We start from the raw sequence: 16717 nt of genomic DNA on the forward strand, positions 1-16717 counted from the left end.
TGATAAGAGTACAAGCACAAGATAATAATGCAAATGGATATCTAGTTTGTTTCAAATGGTATCTAGACTCAAGTATTTTATCAAGAATCTACGAATAATGTCTAGATCAACTCACAAGTGATATCCTATAAGTGATACTCATGAAGATAGCAAATGTTCAAGAAATGGTCTTTATTGATAAATCAAATAAGTGGTTCCATACTAGAAGATTCTTTCAAATAGTATTCACTTCCTACAAGTGGTATCTATACATAGTATCAACCATGAAAGACGATGGTTCCACAAGTGATCCTCAACTTTAAGTGATCATCAAATGAAGAATGCATCCCTCACCTACAAGAGCTCAAGTGTATCAAATGGATGACCCATGCTATCACATAGGGGGAGGTGTCCCACAAATTGATCACAAGATAAAAAATCTTATGTGTGGTATCTCAAGAAGCCCTACACAAGATACAAGTGGTACAAGCTACAAGTGGTATTTACAAATGGTGTCATTCCAACAATCAAGTGATGTCCATAAAAATGCAAGATTCAAGCCTCAACCATCTACCCCAAATGCATACCTTTGCATCAATGAGAAGCATGCCTTTTATGGAAATTGATGACAAAGGGGGAGAGATTACACAAAGATATGAAAGCTTGATTGAATGGGGGAGAGATTGTACAATGGGAGAGATGAGATATAAAAGAAATAAAGGTTGGACATGGACAAAGAGGGAGCAACATTGAAGAAAAGAGATGGATCAAAATTCTTGGACAAGAGAAGCACACAAGTAGGGGGAGCAAGCTCATGAACTTTGATTGATTGCATTTGATATGTGCATATTCATGTGCTTGCTTGCATTGCATAAGCTTTCAAATTCAATATGCATGCTTGTGTGGGGTATGCTAGTTGTAGAACTTGAATGATGATTTGATAACTAGCATGCATAGGATGATAGCTAGACACTTGGTATGTTTCAAGTAATGCTAGTACCTTGCTTTTAATGTTGATCTCACAAGGTATCTAGTGTTTTTATTGCCAAGTGATATCTAGCTAACCATGGTGCTAAGGATGAACTTAAAGGTGCAACTCCGATTGGTACACACTTCAAAGGTTTATTCTATACACCTTAGCATCATTTTGTAGTAATTACTCTCCCACAATTTCAATCTATGCATATGTGCAAGCTTCAAACTAAATACTCTAGCACATATGTAGGGGGAGCTAATACTACCATTTCGGGTTTGTGGTACTTGTCCAAAATCATTTACACATGGTAAAATTGCTTGGGCAAGAAACATGAATCCAAAAGAGCTTAATTTCCATATCTTTGTAGAGTTGTCATCAATTACCAAAAAGGGCGAGATTAAAAGGTCCTTATGTGGTTTTGGTAATTAAGTGACAACCTAGGTGGACTAATTGTGTTTATGTGAGATACACAGGTAATTAGTACATAGATACATGTGTGTGAGAAACATATGCCATGAAGGTGAAAATGGCTTGGAGATGTTGCAAAGCTCACACATGTGATGATGAAGGAGCTTAAATGCACATGAGACATGACATTGAGTCATGTGATCAAGGTGGAGAAGATCAATACAAGACTTGGCTTGATGGACTGGTTGCAAGCGTGAAGGGCAAGTTGAAGGCTTTGGAGTGATGGACCGTGTGGCGGTGAAGCTTGAGTAAGACTTGGCACTGATGGATGATGGCAACAGTGAAGGGCAAGTGAAGTCAAGATCGATGAACCAATATGATCACATGATGATATAAAGTGGATCATATCATTGTTGATCATGTTGGTGCATGTGTTGCATCGACATAGGAGGAGATGGAATGGAATGCGCAAGGCAAAGGTATAACCTAGGGCATTTCATTTCACCGGTCATAGGTGTGTAGAGAAGTTTATGACTGGGTTTAGGATAGATGGCCATACTATCAAGAGGGGCAAACTTGTTTGCATATCGGTCATCTAGTGTCACTCGAGTGATCTAACTTTGCATCGTCGCTAGGATTGAGTGGCGTGGCAAGTTGAGTGGCTAATCCTTTGAAAAATGATTATGAAAATGCTAACACACATACACATGATGGTGTATGCTTGGTGGTGTTGACACATTTACAAAGGAGATGAAGTTGGAGTTGATATGGATCAACTTGGTGAAGAAACTCCACCGGTAGAGTGTCTGCCCGTAGAGTGCGGACAGTCCGACGGTGCCACCGGCGCCCTACATAGAAAAGATAGAGTCTCACTGGGTGCATCGGACGCTGGCACTAGAAGTGATCAGACGTTGGCAGGGCACGTCCAGTCAGGCTGATGCATGATGACATAGGAGCTGGAGTTTGACCGGATGCTGGGCTACGTCTGATCACGTGTGACCAGACGCGTCCAGTCAAGGTCGGTACCTTACTATAAACGACCGAACGCTAAGGTCTAGTGTCCGGTCAATTGAAGCTACTGCGTCCAGTTAGAAGATGACCATTGAGATTAGAAGAATGCTATTGAACGTAGGTGACACGTGGCTATCATCGGGCGACCGGACGCTGAGGTCCAGCATCCGGTCAACACGACCGGAGCGTCCGGTCGACCCGACAGTTGCCTAGTGAAGGGGTAACTGCTAGTTTAGCCCTTGGGGCTATAAATAGAAGTGGCCTTTGGCCATGGCTGGTGCTGAGCACCTTGGGGGACTTTGTGTCCATGCTTGAGAGTGCTTAGGAGCCCTCCATCTCACATATACTTGATAGTGATCATTCGATTGTGTGAGAGAGCGATTATAGTGCGATTGCATCGTGAGGTTGCATCGAGTGGCACTAGGTGATCGAGTTGCAAGCCAGTGGTGCTTGTTACTCTTGGAGGTTGCCACCTCCTAGATGGCTTGGTGGTGGTCTCCGTCGAAGCCCGCAAGAAGCTTGTGCGGTGCTCCGGAGAAGTGCTTTGTGAGGGGCATTATGCTCGCCCCACGGGAGCCACGAAGAGCAACTTTAGTAAAGCGTGTCATTGAGCTACCCTTACTTCTGGGGTAGGTTCTTGCGGCGCTCGATGTGCGGGATTGCGGGTGATGCCAATTAGCCACCAAACCACCAAGTGAGCGGTCGACACAACGGGGACTAGCGTGTTGGCAAACACATGAACCTCGGTAGAAAAATCATCGTGTCAACCTTGTTCTTCCCATTGGTTTGCATCCCCGTTACACAAGCTTGCAATTACTTTCATATACATGGAGCTTGTGTTGTTGCTTTAGTAATTAGTTAGCTTGTGTAACTTGCTAATTATCTTCTTGCTTGTGTAGCATAGAGGTAGCTCCCTTGCGTGGCTAATTTGGTTTGTGTAACCTTGTTAGTCACATTGCTTAGTTTGTGTAACTAAGTAATCACGCTCTCTAATTTGGCATTGGTTGCCTTGTTATTGAGCATTGCTAGTGAGCTTATTTGGCTTTGTGCTTTTGCTTACTAGCATGTGTAGGAGCTCCCTTGTTGCTTAAAGTACTAGTGGCATAGGTTTGTGTGACCTTGCTCCTAGAATTGATTAGGTGAGCTTTAGCTAGCCCAGCACCTTTGTTGCTTAATTAGTATCTTTGGAACGTGCTAGAGAACATAGATAGAGGGGTGTAGTCTTGGCTAGACCAATAGTTATAATTACGCACTTGTTTCGGTTAGCCGACACAATTAATTTTAGAAAAGACTATTCACCCCCCCTCTAGTCCGCCATCTCGATGGTTCGAGTGACAGGTTCGAGAGGTTCTTACCAGATGTGTCTATGTGGGGTCCGGGCCTGACGTTCATGACAGGGCCAGAGTAACCTGCATGTGGCATCCTAATTTTCTGTACCCGTCTCTCGGCAGTGGCTCAAGCCGTCCGATCGACTTGGGTGACCTGCCAACCTCGCCTTGATGGAGATTCCATAGGTGGGCCCCTCCAAACCCTTCCGAGAAGGTGGAGGCTAAAGCTTGGAGTGCAGAGACAAAGAGTCTGATTATGCTGGTGAGCAAAAATGCCGTAGCCATTGGGGCATTGGGTCCTAGCGGTCCGACCAGGTTTACTCAAAGTTTGTGCCTGCACACCATGCCTCTAATTTTTTAACGTAAGGAGGGGCCAGGCAAAGAGAAATGTCTAGCGAATACACACTCTCGCCAGCCCCCGAGCGATGTCCAACCCCCTACCATTGCTAGGGTCAGAGGTTTAGTAGTGAAATTAATGCGTAAAGTAAGGGTGCTCATCTCTCGGCAGCGGTTTTGAGCTGTTCAATCGACCTAGGCACCGAGTTTACCTTGATGGTAAGAGTGATGGGTTTAGGAAGCCTCCATCGGATATGAGCGGGATCCTGTCTGCTCCCTACCTGTTCCTCGGTTGTGGCCAAGCCATCCGGTCGACTTGTGTTACCTACCCTGGCGAGACTTTCTTGTGGAGATAAAGGATGAGGACATCCCACGCAAGAATTGAGTTAGGCAGATAAGCCATGCGGAGAAAACTTGTAACAAATGGACAAGTTCTTAAATTTTGGTATAGCAAACGGCTTCTTAGCTCTTCTCCCCTTTTTGCATAAAAAGTTAGTGCGTTCTGACCCTTTCCGTCATTAAGGTTGTAAAAGCTTAGATTGCGAGTGAGCCAATTCTAATCATGCTGGTGAGCAAAGACACCGTAGCCATTGGGGCGTAGGTTTCCCACAGTCCAGCCAGTTATACTCAGAGCTTGTTCCCATAAACCTAGCTCCTATGCATTAACATGAAAAAGGGGGGCATGCATAGGGAATGTTTGCTAGATAGATACGTTCATATCAGCCCCTGAGTGAGGCCTGACCCCTTGCCATTGCTGGGGTCGGATGTCACAAAGGATGGGGAAGTTTTGATAATGAAACTGATAAGAGAAAATGTGTGTTTATTAGGGGTAAAAGTGATGTAACTACTTGATGTTCTAGGCATTGGTGAAGACTTCACCGTCGTTGGTCTTGAGCTTGTAGGCGCCTGGATGGAGCACCTCTGCAACCACGTACAGTCCCTCCCACGGTGAGGAGAGCTTGTAGGAGCCTGGATAGAGCACCTCCACAACCACGTATGGTCCCTCCCACTGTGGGGAGAGCTTATGGCGGTCCTTGTTGCTCTAGACGAGGCGAAGGACTAGGTCTTTGACGTTGAAGGCTCGTCCCCGCACTCGACAGCTGTGGTACCATCGCAACACTTGCTGGTACTTGGCTGAGTGGAGGAGAGCAACATCACGTGCTTCATCTAGCTGGTCCATGGCATCTTCAAGGGACGCCTTGGCTCCATGTTTGTCGTACGCCCTGATCCTTGGCGCTCCATAGTCAAGGTTGATCAGGAGGATAGCCTTGGAACCATAGACCATGAAGAAGGGTGTCTAGCCGGTGGCTCGACTAGGGGTCATCCTCAGGCTCTAGAGCACTGAAGGTAGCTCGATGACCCAGCGTGCTCCAAACTTGTTTAACTGGTTGAAGATCCTAGGCTTGAGGCCCTATAGGACCAAGTCGTTTGCGTGCTCGACCTGCTTGTTTGTTCGAGGGTGCACGACGGTGGTCCAATCGACCTGGATGTGGTATTCATCACAGAATCAGAGGAACTTCTTTTTGGTGAACTGCGTGCCGTTGTCCATGATGATGGAGTTTAGGACTCCAAAGCAATGGACAATGTTGAGGAAGAACAACACATCTTGCTTGGATTTGATCACAGAGATCGACTGGGCTTCTATCCACTTTGTAAACTTGTCTATGGTGATAAGCAAGTGGGTGTAACCTTCGGGCGCCCTTTTGAGAGGTCCGACCAAATTGAGTCCCTAGACCACGAACGACCATGTGATAGGGATCATTTGGAGTGCTTGGGCTGGTAGGTGGGTCTTCCGAGCATAGTACTGACACCCTTCATAGGTGCGTACAATCTGCTTGGCATCGGCTACTACAGTGGGCTAGTAGAAGCCTTGTTGGAACATGTTTCTGACTAGGGTTCTAGGCTTGGCATGGTGATCACAGCCCCCACCATGGATATCGCTCAGCAAATGCTTTCCCTATTTGATGGGGATGCAGCACTGTAGGATCTTGGTGGGGCTCCGCTTGTAGAGTTCGCCCTCCACAAGGATGAAGGACTTGGCATAGTGCACAAACCATCGAGCCTCTATCTTGTCCATTAGAAGCGCGTCACGGAGGAGGTAGTTGAGGTAGAGCATCCTCTAGTCGACTAGAGGGTCAGGCTCTATCACTGGGTCCTCTTCAAGCTCCATGACTTCAGGGCCGGATGGAGCTGATGGTTGGTCAGCCCCCGAGCTTGGATTGGGTGGACCATCACTAGCTTATTCCGACCCCTCGTGGTGAACCGAGGGCTTGTGTTGGTCACTGGCAAAGACACCCGTTGGCACCAGTTCTCGGTCGGACGCCGTCTTCGCAAGCAAGTCGGCTACCTCATTGAGACGCCTCGAGATGTGATTGAGCTCGAGGCCATCGAACTTGTCCTCTAGTCGGTGGACTTCTTGGTAGTATGCAACCATCTTGGTGTCGTGGCAACTTGACTCCTTCATGACTTGATGGACGACCAGCTGGGAGTCTCCTCGAACGTCGAGGCGTCGGATGCCCAACTTGATGGCAATGCATAGGCCATTGATGAGCACCTCATATTCGGCCACATTGTTGGATGAGGGGAAATGGAGGCAAACCACGTACCTCATGCATACCCCGTGGGGCAACACGAAGACCAGCCCTACGCCAGTGCCCTTCTTCATCAGCGATCCATCGAAGTACATCGTCCAATACTCTTGATCGACGACTGTTGGTGGCATTTGGACCTCAGTCCATTCCTCGACGAAATTAGCCAAAACCTAGGACTTGATGGCCGTTCGAGAGGCATACGCAATGCCCTAACCCATCAGCTCGAGTGCCCACTTTGTGGTTCTTCCCATGGCATCTTAGTTTTGGATGACCTCGCCGAGGGGGAAGGACGTCACGACTGTCATCGGATGTGACTCAAAGTAGTGGCGTAGTTTCCTCTTGGCAATGAGGACAGCATACAGGAGCTTCTAGATTTGGGGGTAGCGGGTTTTAGAGTCGGATAGGACCTTGCTAATGAAGTACATAGGGCACTATACTTTGAGGGAGTGCCCCTCTTCTTCTTGCTCCACTACCAGGGAGGTGCTAACCACTTGCGTGGTGGCCACAATGTAGAGCTAAAGAGGTTCTCCATTGGTAGGAGGAACCAGGATTGGGGCCTTTGTCAAAAGCTGCTTGACCATGTTAAGTGCTTCCTAGGCCTTGGACGTCCATTTGAAGCAGTTGGCCTTCTTCAAAACTTGATAAAGGAGGAGACCTCATTCATCGAGGCGTGAGATGAAGCAGCTGAGCATGGTGAGGCACCCTATAACTTGTTGTACCCCTTCATGTTCTAAATCAGACCCATCCTCATGATGGCTGAGATCTTTTCCAGGATGGCTTCCATGCCACACTCGAAGACGATGAAACCGAGTAGCATACCCCTCGAGACCCCAAAAACACACTTTTCGGGATTGAGTTTGATGCATTCGCTCAGAGTTTTGTGAAAGTCTACTCAAGATTGGCTATGAGGTGGTCAGCCCATTTGGACTTGACCATAATGTCATCCACATATGCCTCAATGGTCCACCTGATGAGGTCCTTGAAACACTTGAGCATACAACGCTGGTACGTAGCCCTAGCATTCTTCAGACTAAATGACATTGTGATGTAGCAGAACGATCCAAAGGGGGTGATAAAAGATGTCACGAGCTAGTTGGACTCTTTCATCATGATTTGATGGTACCCAGAGTACGCATCAAGGAAGTAGAGGGTTTCGCACCTCGAGGTAGAGTCGACTATTTGGTCTATGCGTGGCAAAGGAAACAGATCCTTTGGGCACACTTTGTTGAGACCCATATAGTCAACACACATCCTTCATTTCCCACTCTTCTTTCATATAAGAACAGGGTTGGCTAACCACTCTGGGTGGTACACTTCCTTGATGAATCTGGCCACCAAAAGCTTTGCGATCTCCTCGCCGATGGACCTACGTTTCCCCTCGTCAAAGCGACACAGGTGTTGTTTCATCGGCCTAGAGCCTAGGCATATCTTTAAGGCGTGCTCAGCGACTTCCCTTAGAATGCCTAGCATGTTTGAGGGTTTCCATGCAAATATGTCTCTGTTGGCATGGAGGAAGCCAATGAGCACGCTTTCCTATTTGGAGGAAAGTGTGGTGCCTATGCGCATCGTTTTGCCCTCGGTGTTGTCGAGGTCTATGAGGACCTCCTTAGAGCCCTCCACTGGTTTGAAGGACCCAGTCGACCGCTTGGGGTCAGGTGCTTCTTTGGCGACCTCCTTCCTAGGGGCCGCGAGCTCTCTGGAGGCAATGATTGCTACGGCATGATCACAGCATTTGACTTCACACTTGTAGGCACGCTGAAAGGAGGTGTTGACGGTGATGACCCTGCCCAGGCCTGACATCTTCAGCTTGAGGTAGGTGTAGTTGGGGACAGCCATGAACTTCGCGTAGCATGGTCGCCCTAGAATGGCATGGTAGGTCCCATGGAACCCAACCACTTCAAAGGTGAGGGTCTCCATCCTATAGTTTGACAGACCCCTGAAGGCGACGGGTAGATCGATTTGCCCGAGCAGCATGGCCTGCTTTCTAGGCATGATGCTGTGGAATGGCACTTCGGTCGGCCGGATGCGTGCTCGGTCGACACCCATAGCGTCGAGCTTCTCGGTGTACATGATGTTGAGGCCGCTGCCTCCATCCATCAATACCATGGTGAGCCGCTTCATGCCGATGATCGAGTCAACAACAAGCGGATATCTCCCCGGTTGTGGGATGCTCTCTGGGTGGTCAGGTCCGGTCAAAGGTTATGGCGGACTCCGACCACCGGAGGAAGGTAGGCGTGGATGGTTTGGTCATATAGACCACGCAGTGTGCGACCTTCTAGCGGTGCTTGGAGTCATAGGTTGCTAACCCTTTGAAGATCATGAGGCAGCCACTCGGCGTCCGTAAGCCACCGTCTTTCCCTTCGGCATTGTTCGTGGATAGGTCAGGGTCCTTCCCGTGTTCCCCTTTGTTGGAGCCTTCGGACAAGAACCACTTCATGAGGCCACAGTCCTTGTACATGTGCTTAAAGGGGAAGGCATGGTCTGGGCATGGCCCCTTGAGTAGCTTCTCAAAGTGATTCGGAGTGCCCTCCGCGGGCTTCCAATCACCCCTGCTGTCAGTGGTGGCCATGAGCGAGCCCTCACACCGCTGCTTGTTCTTCTTGGTGGGACGATTGGAGGCGCCTTTGCCGGCGTCCTCGTCCCACCTCGCCTTGCCCTTGAGGCAATCGAAGATCGCTCTGACCGCTTCTTTGCTCAAGGCATGGCTAGTGATGATGTCGAGGAGTTCCTTAGTGGTTCACAGGCCCTTGCGTCCTAGCTTGTGAACTAGGGACTCGCAGATGGTCCTAGACAAGAAAGCTCCTTTAACATCGGTGGCGGTGATGTTAGGTAACTCATTGTACTGCTAGGAGAAGCGCCAGATATACCCACAAAGGGTTTCTCTAGCCTTTTATTAGCAGTTCTTGAGGTGCCATGGGTTCCTAGGGCGCTTGTATGCGCCCTAGAAGTTTCCCACAAAGATCTCCTTCAGGTCTGCCCAACTTTGGATTTTGCTCCAACCACGTTCATGCCGAATCAGCCAAGAACAATGGAAGGTTGTGGATAATGAAATCATCATTATCCGCACCACCGGCTTGGCAGGCAAGCCGATAATCCTCGAGCCATAGTTCAAGGTTTGTTTCCCTAGAGTACTTTGGGATGTTGGTTGGTGGTTGGTACCTTGGTAGGAAGGCAATGTTGAGGATCTATCGACCGAAGGCCTGAGGCCCCAGCAGGCTAGGGCTCGGACTTTGGTCCTTGTTGCTGTTGTAGCATCCACGATGACAAGGGTGGTAGCCATGGCTAGTTCCCTCTCTTGGGTCATCATAGGTACACATGCGGGCATTGAGGGTGTCACGTGCATCATGATTGTGACCAAGACGCTGATGCACTAGGACCACAGTGCATTGCCTACCGCCTTGTGGCACCTGGTGGACCGATGCATCCCTATCGTGGCGCTCTAAGGGCATGCGTTGGCTAGCATTGAGCTTGCATCGTCGAGACAACGAGCTCTCATCCTGCTGCGCTGCTGCATGCTTAAGCAGCGTGCAAATCTCATAGTGGGCCTAGCGATCCTCGGGTGTCGCAGCCTCTAGAAGACCACGGAGCAAGGCCATAGGAGCGGCGATGTTCTATCTTGCCTGGGTGAAGCGGGGGAGGGCCTCATCATCCATGATGATCCTCTAGTTCATGTCGTGGGCCATGGCACAGGCACGCCCACCATCTCCATGGCGCTCGATCTCCCGATCGAGCTCTATGCGTTCCTGCTCGAGCTAGAGTCGTGCTTCCTCGAGCTCTTGGCGTCAGGCTTTCAGCTGCTCCACCCACATGGGAGGCAGGGCCGCTGTCTCCCCTTTGGCCTCGTCATCATGGATCCTTTCGGGGTGTCCCTCGGGGGTACCAGTTATGAAGCATTCACGAGAGGGGTGATGGCTCCCCCTGCTGGAGTTAGAGCCAGAGGGTGACTCTGGCTCCTCTACAAGGAGGTCGTGGAAAGATTCCACGACGTGTTCGATCACCCCCATGAACTCGCCATTCATGGGAGATGGAATCATGCGTTGCACCACAAGGTGTCTAACGGTCTCTATGGCGTTGTGGAGACTAAATGGGAGCACTACCGGGGTGCTCCATATGATGCATTCCAAAGAGAGTGGCTCCCCTCCGGCAAGCTACACCATGACGTTGGCGAACGAGAAGGTGAGGTGGCGCAGGTCCTCCCAGGATGGCCGGGGTGCCAAGAAGATGTCGAGCAGGTGCTCAAACCTCCCGTAGTCAAAGTCGAGGGGCTGGCCACTTCTGGGGGCATGGGCCTCCAGCGCCCGTAGCTGCAGCTCCTCGAGCATTTCAGTGATCGTGTTGAGGCTGGTGGAGAGGAAGGGTCGAATGACGATGGGCGTCTGCACCAGCTCTCCCTCCATCATGACGATGAAGTCCAGGTCCCCGAAGCGCACCTGTGCGCCCGAGACCTAGCTGATGCCGTGACTAGCCATCTATGGTCTGATGTTAACATTGGAATGCGCAAAGGCCCCTACCTAGTGCGCCAACTATCGGTGTTTTGAGTAAACACCAATGAGTAAATTTGTATTATTGCGTGTCTGGCTTAGATGGTGTGCTAAGTAGACACAAGGTTTATAGTGGTTCAGGCAGAATGTCCCTACGTCCAGTTCGTGGCTACTGCTCATGTTACTAGCACTAAAAAGTTCATAGTAGGGGTTACAAATGGGCGAGAGAGGGACATGTCCCAAGTCTCTGATGGAAAGATCGACTGGGTGCTGAGAGCTCAATCGCTACTCCACTATGTGTTCAAGGTTCAATGTTAGTGGTTCTGCTGCTATGCAGTGTGTTGTGAGTTGAACCGATGTCCCTTAGTGGGATGCCCTGCTTTCCCTTTTATAGGCCAAGCGAAAGCACATGTTACAAAATGGGAGAAGATAGGAGAAGAGTGGCGAAGGAAGTCCTTCAGGGTCTCTGGCCTTTCTTTTCCTCTGTGTGGGCCCCACTGACATGGCAGGTGACGATAGGGATAGGCCCACGCTGGGCGCCTATCCGCTGTCACTGCCATGCCCTGGTGTCTGTCAGCGGGGCGCAACATCCCACTCTGTCCCGGTGGACGGTGCGGTGATCCACTGACATGGCAGGTGGTGATAGGGACAGCCCCACACCGGGCGCCTATCCACTAACACTACCATGCCCTGGCATTTGTCAGCGGGTCATAACATCTCACTCTGTCCTGGTGGATGGTGCGGCGATCCAGCATGCTGGTCAGCGGCTGTACAAGGATTGGGCAACATAGTGACCACACGTCCATCACTGTAGGTGATGTGAGTCCCCTGAAATGATATGTCATGGGGATGGGTCATGCTGAGATGTGACTGCTCCTTGCATGGTGCCAAAAGTTTGACCTCGGGTAGTACCTTCAGGCTCATAGTGGTTGGCGATGGCATGAGCTTCCGTTAGGAACCATGTCCGAGGGGTCAGGTGAGGCGGCGCCATCCCTTAGACGTCGGGCACCTCAGATGTTAGGCAAGGAGAAGCTAGCCCTCAGACATCGAGCGAGGTGGAGCTAGCCCTGAGACATTAGGCGAGACAGAGCCAGCCCTCGGACATCGGGCGAGATGGAGCTAGTCCTCAGACATCGGGCGAGACAGAGCCAGCCCTCGAACATCGAGCGAGACAGAGCCAGCCCTCCGACATCGAGTGAGATGGAGCCAGCCCTTAGACATTGGGTGAGGCGGAGCTAGCCCTTGGGGGTCAGATGAGGCGGAACGAACCCTCGGGGGTCGAACGAGGTGGAGCCAACTCTCGAGGGTCAGACAAGGTGGCAAGAGGCGTAGTCGCGCTCTTGTCTGTTCAGATGAATCACCATTAATGGTTATTAGCTCCTCTTCTTTGGGTACTCTAGTATTTGGTCCCCAACAATTGGACACTGCAAGAACCTACCCACAAGTGAGGTAACTCATTAACATGAGCAATCCACTAAGGTTACCTTTCGGCGCTTCGCCGGGGAAGGCACGAGTCCCCTCACAATCACTGGAGATGGCTATGAACAATCACCAACTCATGCCAATCCTCCTTTGCTACACCAAGCCATCTAGGTGGTGGCAACCACTAAGAGTAACAAGTGAATCCTGTAGCAAAACACGAAACTAAGTGCCTCTAGATGCAATTACTCAAGCAATGCACGTGGATTCTCTCCTAATCTCACAAAGATGATGAATCAATGATGAAGATGAGTGGGAGGGCTTTGGCTAAGCTCACAAGGTTGCTATATCAATGCAAATGGCCAAAAGAGTGAGCTTGAGCTAGCCATGGGGCTTAAATAGAGAGCCCCACAAATAGAGCCATTGGCTCCTCTATTCACTAAAAAATTGGGACGACCGGATGCGCCGGTTAGATCGACCAGACGCAGGACCCTAGTGTCCGGTGGCACGAAGCACGCCATGTGTCCCTTGCTTCAAATGCTGATCGCCTGATCTCAACGGTCATCAGTACATTTAAGTTGTGACTGGACGCGCTGCTCAAAGTGACCGGATGCACTAACACCAGCGTCCGGTTGTTTCCAGTAAGGTTCCACTCGCGACTGGACGTGTCTAGTCATGCCCAACCAGACTTGCCCAACGTCCAATCACTCGCCCACTTCTCTATGTGCTGCCACATCATCATGACTGAATGTTGAATAGTGTTCAGCTAGAGTCCGGTCGTTACGTCTGGTCAAGGGACCGAGGGTGGCCTTCACTGCGCGCCACTGACCGGAGACAGGACCCCAGCGTTCGGTCATTGCATGACCAACGTCCGATCACTATTTCTTATTGACTATCACCTCCTTCATTTCACAAATTTCTCTACCCTTGCTCAAATGTGCTAACCACCAAGTGTATCACCTTGTGCATGTGTGTTAGCATATTTTCACAAACATTTTCAAGGGTGTTAGCTTTCCACTAGATCCTAAATGCATATGCAATGAGTTAGAGCATCTAGTGGCACTTTGATAACTGCATTCCAATACGAGTTTCACCCCTCTTAATAGTATGGCTATCGAACCTAAATATGATCACACTCGCTAAGTTTCTTGATCACCGAAACAAAATGGCTCCTACCAGTTATACCGTTTCCTTAAGCCTTTTGTTTTTCTTTCCTCTTTTCCAAGTCCAAGCATTTGATCATAACCATGCCATTATCATCATCATGTCATGATCTTCATTTGCTTCATCACTTGGAGTAGTGCTACTGTAAGTGCAATCAAGCCCTATTGTGGGTTTTGGCATTGATGACTACCAAATTAGAGAACTAATGAGGTTTATCAAGATGACAAGCAGGGAATCAAAGAATGAGGATGATGTACAGGATACAAGTGTCCTAATTAAGAAAGGTGGCTAGACCCAGCTCAAAAGAGGTTTAAATTCTTTTATGTTTTGAATTTGAGTTTAGGGAAAGCCATACTATTAAGAGGGATTTTAGGACAGTTGGTCAACTGTTGAACCAGATGCTCAAATTCACAGATCTACATCATCTCACCTAGTCAAAACAGCCAACCAAATTTTAGATCATGTTACCTGTTTTGGCTAGGGTGGTAGTGCCACCCTGTTAAGAGCGGCAGTGCCGCCCTTAACTGACCGTTGGACTCGGGGAGTATTTATACCCCTCAGGCCTGGCCCACAATGGTCATCTTCCTCACTGAGTCACTCTGCTCAAAAACAGATAGAACCAAAGCTCATCCCTCTCCTCCATTGTTGCTCCTCCATCCCTCAAGCAAATCCTTGATTCCAACCATCAAAACTTGAGAGTTAGGGCAGCAAAACTCGATTGGAGAGTAGATCCACTGATTCCCAAAGTCTAAGAGCATTTGGTTCATGTTTGGCCGGCGGTTCTAGGGTTTGTTACTCTTGGAGCTTGCTCCTAGCCAGCTAGGTGTCACCCTTGTGCTTGCCAACTTGTGTGGCAGCCTTGGGAGGTTTGTAACCTCATTCAAAAGCTAAGAAATCACCCCTCACTTCAAGAGTTCGCTCTCTTGATTTGAGAACGAGGGTAAGGCGAGCCTTTGTGGCAAGCTCAAGCCTTTTGTGGCTTCCTCAACAACATGGACTTAGGCAAACCTTAGTGGTGAGCTAAACCATGGGATAAATCTTGTGTCTTGCGTGCTTCATCTTGATTACTTGCTGTTTACTTTGTTGCTAGCTGTTGTTAGGGTTTAGTTGCTCGATTTACATTTGTGTGAAGTTTCTATGGTATCCAGTCTTCAAACTAGATCTTGAAGTTATATTGTAGGATTAAGCAGCTAGTGGGGTGAGGTTCATATCTGTTAAATCTTAACTGTGTTAGATTAATTTCTGTAGAGCAGCAGTGCCGCCCTATAAGGCCGGCAGTGCCGCCCTCTGTTCTAACAGAGTTTTAAGTTAAATTTTTACAGGCCTATTCACCCCCCCTCTAGGCCTTCTTTGTCTTCCTGTAGATCCTACAAGTGGTATCAGAGCGAGGTTGCTTCACATACGCTTCACCGTGTGAAGTATGGAAGAAGGAGAAGGTTCGAAGAACGTTCATGTTGCGGATGCAAGTGGTGTACACGTTGAGGATGTCGGCAGTAGCAGCGAGCTATCCATGTCCACAGCAAGTGATGCCACCATCAAAGAACCCAAGACCACCGATGCCAAAAGAAGAAAGGCAAGAAAAGAAAGAAAAGCCGCAAAGATCTCGACAAGAGAAGCTAGGGAAAAGAAGAAGGAAGAGCAGCGTCTCAAAGACAAGAAGAAGAGAAAAGAAGAAAGAAGAATCACAAGAGAGGCAAGAGCTAAGAGAAGTGCAGCAAGAACTCAAGAGCAAGAGAAGAATGAGTATGATGCATCATCTAGTGAGCTCTCTAGTAGCTCGGACGATGGAGATGATGATGTATCATACCATGCTTCAAAAGATAGCAAGGAGATGAAGAGCAAGGACAAAAAGAAGGATAACAAGGACAAGGGCAGCAACAACAACAAGAACAAATATGCCACCGTATCCTTTAATTATTCTTATTTGTCTAACCATAACAAAAGGTCCTTTGTCAATGTACCCGTGGGAAAGTTGCCTCATTTTGATGGGACAAACTTTGCCAAGTGGAAGCACTTGATGAGTGCCTATCTTGTAGGTCTTCACCCCGGTCTTTGCGAGATTGTGGTGAATGGATTGCAGCCACCAGAAGATCCCGAAGCGCCAACAAATGAAGAGCTAGCTGCTGTCCATCTCAATGGCCAAGCCACAAGTATTCTCCTTAGTGCCTTGGATGGAAATGAGTACAACCGAGTGATGAATGTCAATATTGCAAAACAGATTTGGTACACTTTGCATCTAGCACATGAAGGTGTAGATAAAGTGAGGAAAGCAAAGATTGATTTGTTGATGGCCAAGCTCAATAGGTTTGTGATTATAGATGGAGAGGGGCCACAAGAGATGTTTGATAGATTAATGACCTTGGTGGGCAAGATTAGAGGCTATGGGTGTGATGAGCTTGATGATCACAAAGTTGTGAAGGTTATGTTAGAGGCCTACTCACCAAGAAATGAGACCAGTAGTCACCTTGATTAGGGATAAGAAGAAGTTTGAGCACTTCACACCTAATGATGTGCTTGGAAGATTGTTGACATTTGACATGCAAAGAGAAGAAGCTAATGAGAGGAGAAGACTTGGTGAGTTGCAAGCCAAGCTAGAAGGCATGAAGATCAAGGAAGTAGCTCTCAAGGCCAACAAATCAAGCAATCAAGGCATCTCCAACAAGGTAAAGGGCAGCAAGCAAGCATCAACAAGTCAACCCAAGGAAATCAAGTCAACTCCACAAAATGATGATCCAAGTTCATCCTCAAGTGAAGATGAAGATGATGGGGCTGATTATATGAAGATTGATGACATGGCTTTGTTCATGAAGAGCTATCACAAGGGGTTGAAAAAGAATGGGTATAAAATAGTGCAAAGAAGGTTCCCCAACAAGAAGAAGAGGACTTGCTACAATTGTGGCAGCACGGAGCACTTCATTGCTAAGTGTCCTTATGACAAGAAAGAGAACAAATATAAGAAGGACAACAATGAGGGCAAGCATGAGCACAAAAAGAGATACAAGCAAATGGGAGAGGCACACATTG

At 48.6% G+C, this 16717-nt stretch overlaps 1 protein-coding gene across 1 annotated transcript; it reads right to left on the reverse strand.

Moving 5' to 3' along the window:
* Positions 1–8162: 8162 nt before the first annotated feature.
* On the reverse strand, positions 8163–8750 carry LOC136499897 (uncharacterized). The gene has a single exon (XM_066495393.1). The coding sequence runs from the start codon at positions 8748–8750 to the stop codon at positions 8163–8165; it is 588 nt and encodes a 195-aa protein (XP_066351490.1).
* Between the last annotated feature and the right edge of the window lie 7967 nt (positions 8751–16717).

This window comes from Miscanthus floridulus, chromosome 13, assembly GCF_019320115.1.
Source record: "Miscanthus floridulus cultivar M001 chromosome 13, ASM1932011v1, whole genome shotgun sequence".
Classification (NCBI taxonomy): domain Eukaryota; kingdom Viridiplantae; phylum Streptophyta; class Magnoliopsida; order Poales; family Poaceae; genus Miscanthus; species Miscanthus floridulus.

What these genes read in the sequence shown, in the direction of transcription:
- LOC136499897 (XM_066495393.1), bottom strand. Translation starts at nt 8,750, where the DNA reads ATGAAGCGGCTCACCATGGTATTGATGGATGGAGGCAGCGGCCTCAAC.